The sequence below is a fragment of the Notothenia coriiceps genome, unplaced genomic scaffold, assembly GCF_000735185.1.
Source record: "Notothenia coriiceps isolate Sejong01 unplaced genomic scaffold, NC01 NC01_scaffold00031548, whole genome shotgun sequence".
Lineage (NCBI taxonomy): Eukaryota > Metazoa > Chordata > Actinopteri > Perciformes > Nototheniidae > Notothenia > Notothenia coriiceps.
In genome coordinates, this window is record NW_011364249.1 from 1 (window position 1) to 7,598 (window position 7,598).

Genomic DNA, 7,598 nt, shown 5'->3' on the forward strand with positions numbered 1-7,598 from the left:
TAACAGATATATAAATGTGAGCCATCAGCTGTATGAGAGATTTGATACAAAACAAGAAATATGAATCTACACCTCAAACAAACATTTTCTATCCCAAGAAGTGTAATCCACGCTGATCTTTCACTATACTCTTCTTAGATGGGTTAAAAAGCTGTGGAACAAAGTGCTGTTAAAACAATTAATGACACAGAACAAGGAGAAAACAAATCAATCAAACATATTGTACTAAACCTGGATGAGAGCATTTCATAACCTACTTGGGAAATGAAACGATGGTACATATCCTTATTCAAAAGCTTGTACATTTGTAAAAACTCAGTGCTGAACAACATGAGCAGTTCTTCAACCTTATACTGCTGACGGAGAGATTAAAACAACCTTCAAACATTTGAACTCAAGGTTACATGTGAAATGTAACACCACACATTATATTTACAAGTTACTTCTCTGTCTCAGCTAATGTACGGTCCTAGGAAGAATCAGGCTGATCCAAAATGGAATTCTTCTGGACTTCTTCGTTGATGACCAGCTGGAGTCTTCAGCACCCTTTCTGCTCTACTTCCTTCTCAGACACCACAGGTAAGATGAGATGGGAGATGCGGCTCCACAGTCCCCCAAACTTGTCTATGTCCATGTCGTTGAAAGAAGCGCCGTTGCTGGAGCCAATCAGCTTTTCCTTGACGTACTCTAGCACCATCTCCTCCACTTCCTTCAGACTCTGGTCCCCAATGATCTCATCTTGAGGAAGCAGCACAGTAAACAACAAAAACACGCGCTTGTAGGCGGCGTTCTCATGGTCGCAGTAGCGATAAAAAATGAGCGTGGAGCCTGGAGGCAGTTCCTCGAAGCGATGAATGACGGCCGCGGGTTTGTCTCCTTCAAACGCAGCTCGCAGCTGGTTGTCGATGTCCAGCTTCACCTCATCGCTGTCGTGGCTGGCTCTGCTGGCTCCGTCGATGTGGAGGACGGAGGCGTTGAGGGCCGAGGAGTACGAGGAGGCCAGCCTCTGAGCCAGGCAGGACAGGGTCTTCTCAGCCCCGCGGCCGGCAGTAAAGATCAGACTGACCGGCTCTGTGGGCTGCGCTGTTTTCAGGTGCTTCTCCAAGTGGATCTTGCTTCTCCTCCACAACTCAGAGTGCTGACTGGGGAACTGAGCCTGAAGAAGAGACAGCTGATCTGCAAAAATATCCGGCTTTACGGGCCTGGGTGGGTGCGTTTTACCATCTGCATTCTTCTTCATTACAGGGATGATCTTGCATGCCACTAAGACGGCCGAACCGATCAGCGCCACGAGAATAAAACGGAATAAACCCCACATGAATCCTGGAAGGAAATAAGACCATGTTAAAGTTCTGCAATGAATGTAGAACAAGTATCTTTGGGTGTATTGATGATGTCGTTAAATGTGTATATCTTACCGCTACAGGAATATCCAGTGCTTTTCTTGATAGCAAGTGATTTGTTTTTCACTTGTAAAAGAACGAAATGTCATTAAATGAATGCCAAACATGTCAATCTACACTTGATGTTTCTAATAACTGGATTTTTTTTTTTAAGTTGAGGCTTCAATACCTTGTTTTTTCTGCTGAACGGTTTGTTTTTGTGTTGGGATATTATTCGCACGTTGTCTTGTGCAGGATTTCTCCGAGGCTGGGTACACACTCTGGTGATGGTTAACTGCAGGTATACCTAAAGGGGAGTTAGAACATGTTGATGTAAAAATGTGATTCTTTTTAGAGAGGTACATCAATTGGACAGGTGCTCAATGCATCTTTCAATTCTGTGAAATCTGGCTGAGTAAAAATGTCCTTTTTACCAGTGCTTTTGGCCTTAGCTTCCAACGTCTTCCTGTACTCGTCCATGCTGGTGACCTTTGGGAAAGGTACATCGCGTCTGTTTACCGGTGGTCTGATTTGTGCGGAAGACTTGGCGGGAGCTTCAGGTCCTTTTGCTGAAGATTTAATTGAAAATACAAACAAGCCATATTAGTTTGATCCGACATTGATGTAATCATTCCTATGCAGAATGAAGCTCAAGCCTTTTCCCACCTGTCTTTGTTCTTATCCGTTCTGCATCTCCATGTACAGCACGACTGCGGAGTTCATTCAGCCCTACACAAGGGGATAGATATATGGACAGCGTTTAATTAGCGCTTTTCCATTGTTTATGACCTCTCAAAGTGCTTTTACATATACATGTCAGTATTCACTCATTGATATAGAGGCAGCTATACAACGTGCAACTGGCTCAGGGAGACTAACATTCACATAGTCACACATGCCATGCCAGCAGGAGCCACTCCTACCTTTATTAGGTATTATCCAACCTGCATCTTTATTTACAGCATGACTGCGGAGCTCCTTGAGCACAACACACGGGGATAAATTCATATCTCCAAGGGCGCCTGAAGGAACAAGAGAGAAAACCTGCCCTGTGTTAAATCTGATGGTGGAAAGAAGTCCTATGAATTAAAGGTTAATAACGTCAGAGTAAAACAATCAGAGTAAACCAGGATACCTCCTTTGTCATTTGATGGCACCTGCATAGCTAAATAATAACAGAGTAAGTCAATATTAATTGAATTACATATGATTATCATTAAGCTAAAACACCTAGTCCCTTTATTATAAAGTTGATCATGAAAAAAGGTTTAAAGAAGTTTAATAACTGGTTAATATTAACTCATTTTAAATTGGTTGATGTTTATAACTTTGTGAATTTGCAGCTATTTTTAGTTCTATACTATAGTTACAAAACACGTTTAAATGGTTGTCTATTGGTTGCACAAAGCAAACACTACTAGGGTGTCACTTATGGATAAGGAACATCTGAAGGATTTTGTTTTCTTCTTAAATTGGATGAAAAATAAATTGGCTGACTGAGATATTGAAAATATAAGAATATAAAAACAGACCTAACCTTTGTTTGATTGTACTTGATGAGAGGCATGAGAGGACTGCTGTATAATATCCATTCCCTGGTCTTCATCTGTGTCCTGATCATCATCAGGTTCCTGAACCTCCATCTCATTCGCATCACCACAGCTGTCCTCTGCTCCTCCATCCTCCAGCCGGCTCTTCTTGCTCGGGGATACTGTCATATAGGAAATAAAATAATTAGTTTTTCAAACATGGCCAGTACAAACTATGTATGACTAACGTTAGGCAAACACTGTACTTTGGAGCATCCCACCTTCATCCTCTGAGTCACACTCCTCATCTCTGGACCCATTGACAGCTTTAACAGGACTTTGGGGTTTCATCCCTCTTCTGGTCCTCTTCAGAGGTCCCCTGGGTGTCAGTTCAAAATCCAATGCTAAAGAAGGATCAGAAATACATTGTGGGAATGAGTCAACCAACTACTTGGACGTTGGATTGAACAAAGTTTGAAATAACTTTCAACATGTAAAAGTGCAGCTCCATTCCTCTCTATTCCTAGTTTAAGGATCGACCACACAATTTAAGTCAGCTAACGTTGGTAATATCAGTCATTGAACGGGTTTTGCCGTTGAACTTTCAGTGAGCTTATTTCAGCTAATAGTTATTTAGCTTCAAATGCTAAGCTAGCGGAGCTAACCGTTTTTGTCACAACAGTCAGTTTGCTCACCTCTAACGTTACCCGATGACTGCCTAACCGATCGCCTCAGAAGGCGAGGCTCCTTAATTTCAGAAACCCTGGAATCCATTTATAATGACAACAAAAGCGATGCCAAAAACATCAGAGTCAATACGAGTTTCACATACGGATAAACGATGGACTTCCCGTAAGTTGTTAGGGGAACCATTTTCTGACAGTACGCCGTTGATGCCCGGAAGCGCCACATTCTCTTTATCTCCATGGAAACATGAGCACTGCTGAACGTTCCGCCTGAATGTTGTGATCTGTCAGAGCGACGGACGTAACGTAAAGTATAAGGAAGCGTTTTGCTGGACAGATGTGATCACAGGTACGTTTTTTTAGAATGAGTAATTGGATTAAACTATTAAACATATATGTAGGTGATTTAAGTTACACGACGGCAGATGTTGCTAACTGTTTTGTAAACCACATAAGCCAGCATCTCTCTGTCAGTTGACTCGTTAGCTAGCTAAAGTTGCTCAACGGTTGACGTAATTTTAAATATTCGTAAGTAAAGGTTTCTATTAGTTGTGTTTCAAGCTAAGCTGCTAACATTGCTGCTAACTATCTAAATATATTTTAACGTAAAAATGTCGGTAGTTTTACAGCAATTTCAGTAGGGCCACCAGGTATTATTTAGCAACTCGCGTTGAACTCGAAACATCTATATTACCTTTTTCCAACTTCGAGTTTCAAAAGTAAATTGTTTGTGTTTGTATGTGCTGTCTCATCTTATCGGAAGCTTTGCGTGTTATTTATTAATTGACACACTAGTCATTATTGTGTACCAATGCACCTGAGTTAGCTTTTGAGCTAATGTACATGTGTAGTCCCTGGGCAGGTTATTACCTATTTTATACAGACCTTGGTTATAACAAACAATTGGCATAATGTTGTCGATACATTTCCAACGCAAGCAGATATATGTATGTGACGAGGTATAAGCTAGTGCCAGAGATAAAGTCTTACTGAAGTGACCATTAATTTCTCTCTGAAGTGTGGGCATAGCTTACAAGAGGCAACCTTTGGTAGAGGTTAATGTTACCAACGCACTTAAAGTTAAGTCGTCTCCTATGTCTATGTTTAAATTAATTGAATGAATGCAATTGAGAAACCAGAAACGAATATTAAAGCTACCCGTTGGCAGGTTCACTAGAGACTTTGGACTTTCTAATCTGTCAATAAATAATAAATGTGCTCAGGTCTTACCATAACAACAACATTTCTATATACCAATTTATTTCAATGCAGGTTTGAACCATCCTTCGAGTAAAGTTGCCCCATCCACAGACATGGCAGAGCAAGACCCAGACCACCAGCACACAGCAGGTACTGAAACACCAATGACAAAGGCCAGATATTAGTTATGGTGGGCTAAAATGTTTACATACATATACAACAGTTTTTACACTTACCGGTACACGATAGTTCATCATTGATTTGTTTTTATCAGAAGGGAAGGAAGGAGAAACACAGCCTATATTGGATCGTGATGTTTTACCATGTAACTACAAACAGGAGAGGGATCCTGATGAAAAGCAGATTATCTCAAAAGGTAAGATATGCAAGCAAGGTCAAAAATAATCTAATTATGTAATGTGTATTTACCAAATATGTCCCTGCATCCTCTGAACTAACTAATATGTTGTCTGTCTCACCTAACAAGATTCAGCTTCGTTACCCGCAGCTACAAACCTAGAGACTAACAACTCTAGTTTATTATCAGTGTTTCATTTACATAATTTCCCAATTCCTGTTTGATTTGCACAGTAAACTCTTTCATCGACTATCAACAGTTTACATTTGAATATTCGTACATATATTCCAATTAGTTTCATTACTGTTGAACAAGTTTTGCTAGCTGCCCTATTAACAACTATTATCGGTTTGCTTACAGTGTCTGCTAGAACACAACAAATTCAGTTTAAATGTACCCCCAGATGTTATTCAGTACACCTCGGGGCACTCAAAACAGACTTTTCAATGTTTTCAACTTTGAGTTATAGGTTGATTATTTTTTTGTGCTAACAGTTTTTACAATTGGAAGCCTGATATGTTACGGAGTCAAACCACTGTTAATTGAAAACAAGGGAAGGTTTAAATGTTATAAAGAGAAATAAGTGACTGCCCTTAGCCGTTCCCTTTTGACAGTTTAACTACATACCTTGAGACTTTGAACATGCGACAAGGATGTGAACACAACCGATATTGTTTTTTTGCACTGAACCCGATGTTGTGTCAGTTTTAATGTGTCATCTACAATAATCAATGGGAAGGATTTGCAAATTAATTTGATGCAAAAAGTATGCTAAGAAAAAAGCAAACAGGGCAGAACACATACCAGATCTGGAATGAAAATAAAACAGGTAAGGTTAGGTAGGAATTTGAAACATTATTATTCAAATATTTGTATTGATGTTCCACATATAACAAACAGCAGTGCTCAACACTCAAAAATACAGCACACACAGAAAGTATACAAAATATCAATTGACATCCATAAGAGATACAAAATAGGTATATTATTTACAATACAATTACAAATATAATTTATTATTATTATTATTATTATTATTCTGACTTCATTATCCATTGTAGTTACAACACGTTGAGAGACATATTACTCACTTTTGGGATAGCTTGATACAAACCTCTAACAAGTGCCATTAGGAGTAGTGTGTACAAGTTTTTCTTTTTATAGCGTGCTCTATGAAGTACTTGTAGTGTGTTTCATTATGTGCAATGAGGTGACGTTCCCACTTACATTTGCCATTAAAAAATCATCTCGGAAGTATTGTTGAAATATGATATACAAATGCTGAAGTCCTTTTTTGCTTTTTAATAGCAATAATATTTGCTGTGGTTGCATATGTTTTACATTCAAGGATTCAAGGCTTTTATTGTCATATGTACATAGCAACAGTGTAGTTATGACAATGAAATTCTAAGGTCGCAGGCTCCTCCAACAGTTCAACACAATACACTGTTGCTTTTAGTGCTTTATTCAGTAGCTGCTTAATAGTGTTAATGCCCTTGTTATATTCAGGTTTGAGCTAAAAGTTGATATATTTTCAATGTAAGATTAAAAAGGCAGCTCTCGTCACACTGGACCTTTTTTTGTTATACCCCACACTCTTAATGCAACTGTAAAGAAACTGTCTCGAACATTGCTGAGCATGTTAGGGTAGGTAAGAATGAAATGAAATGAAAGAAACCAGCTCCAGTGCGCTAGAATTTGAAAATACACAACCAGAAAAAATCTGCCTCTTCCTTCAGACTTCCTTACAGAGCCCCTCCTCCAACAAACATGAACGCGCACATGACCAATGAGGGCACGAGATAAGTTTGTGCACAGATGGAAGGCTGACAGGCAGGTAGGCCATCCTGTTATTTTAGCCGGGCCGGCTAAAATGATTGGTCGTGCTTTTTACAGCGCCACGGCTTCCACAGATGAAATGTTGTTAATGTATTTATTGTCAAAGCATTTAACGTATTCATTGCTATCGGGATGTTAAGAGCATTCCATGGAATATAATAACAAGGGTTTCTGAAGTGAATTACCTACCCTACCTTTAATCTTTCCTAATTGTATCAGGAGAACATCACACTGGGGAAAAAAAATCAGAAACGATAAGCCCGCCTACTCTCAGTGAAGGAAATGAAGACCAAGTAGATGGACCAAGAGAAGAAAGCCCAGACACTAACAACACACATCCTGAAGCTGGAGACAGTGAGTCTGATTATTGTACAGTGATGCAAACTAGTAACGTGTATTCACGTGGTATATATCTCGTCTGAAAGGAGTGTAGACTAGAGTGCTGACGGAGCACCGGAACGCCGCTCCAGCTCTTCAAATATTGCAGTACCCATAAGGAGCCGTACACATGCCGCAGTGTTTGCGTGGCTGTGTCTTTAGTTGTAAGCCCAGTGGCGATCTGTTGTTATTAGCATCTGGTTAGCTAGCTATGCTAACGAATTTA

The 7,598-nt window shown here is 39.7% G+C and overlaps 1 protein-coding gene and 1 long non-coding RNA gene across 4 annotated transcripts; one reads left to right on the top strand and one right to left on the bottom strand.

Moving 5' to 3' along the window:
• Positions 1-136: 136 nt before the first annotated feature.
• LOC104960131 (torsin-1A-interacting protein 2) lies at positions 137-3,819 on the bottom strand. 3 transcript variants are annotated; one of them, XM_010788096.1, is made up of 9 exons: positions 3,744-3,819; positions 3,193-3,315; positions 2,920-3,093; positions 2,306-2,404; positions 2,049-2,111; positions 1,817-1,951; positions 1,573-1,689; positions 1,419-1,469; positions 137-1,323 (listed from the first exon to the last, which is right to left on the bottom strand). In XM_010788096.1, the coding sequence occupies exons 2-9, from the start codon at positions 3,260-3,262 to the stop codon at positions 539-541; spliced, it is 1,494 nt and encodes a 497-aa protein (XP_010786398.1). In that variant the 5' UTR covers positions 3,263-3,315; positions 3,744-3,819; the 3' UTR covers positions 137-538. The 3 variants fall into 3 exon arrangements, with proteins under 3 accessions (XP_010786398.1, XP_010786396.1, XP_010786397.1); XM_010788094.1 differs by having other exon boundaries at positions 3,607-3,784; XM_010788095.1 differs by lacking the exon at positions 2,306-2,404 and having other exon boundaries at positions 3,607-3,784.
• Positions 3,820-3,849: 30 nt separating this feature from the next.
• On the top strand, positions 3,850-5,167 carry LOC104960130 (uncharacterized). The gene is made up of 3 exons (XR_799955.1): positions 3,850-3,946; positions 4,870-4,947; positions 5,072-5,167. It is a non-coding gene; the product is annotated as an uncharacterized lncRNA (long non-coding RNA).
• Positions 5,168-7,598: the final 2,431 nt, after the last annotated feature.

Excerpts from the sequence above, each read along its gene's own strand:
- LOC104960131 (XM_010788094.1), bottom strand. The coding sequence starts at position 3,685 with ATGGATTCCAGGGTTTCTGAAATTAAGGAGCCTCGCCTTCTGAGGCGA. Across the intron at positions 2,112-2,305 it reads TTGGATAATACCTAATAAAG|GGCTGAATGAACTCCGCAGT; the intron begins GTAGGAGTGGCT and ends CCCCTTGTGTAG. Across the intron at positions 1,690-1,816 it reads AGCTAAGGCCAAAAGCACTG|GTATACCTGCAGTTAACCAT; the intron begins GTAAAAAGGACA and ends ACTCCCCTTTAG.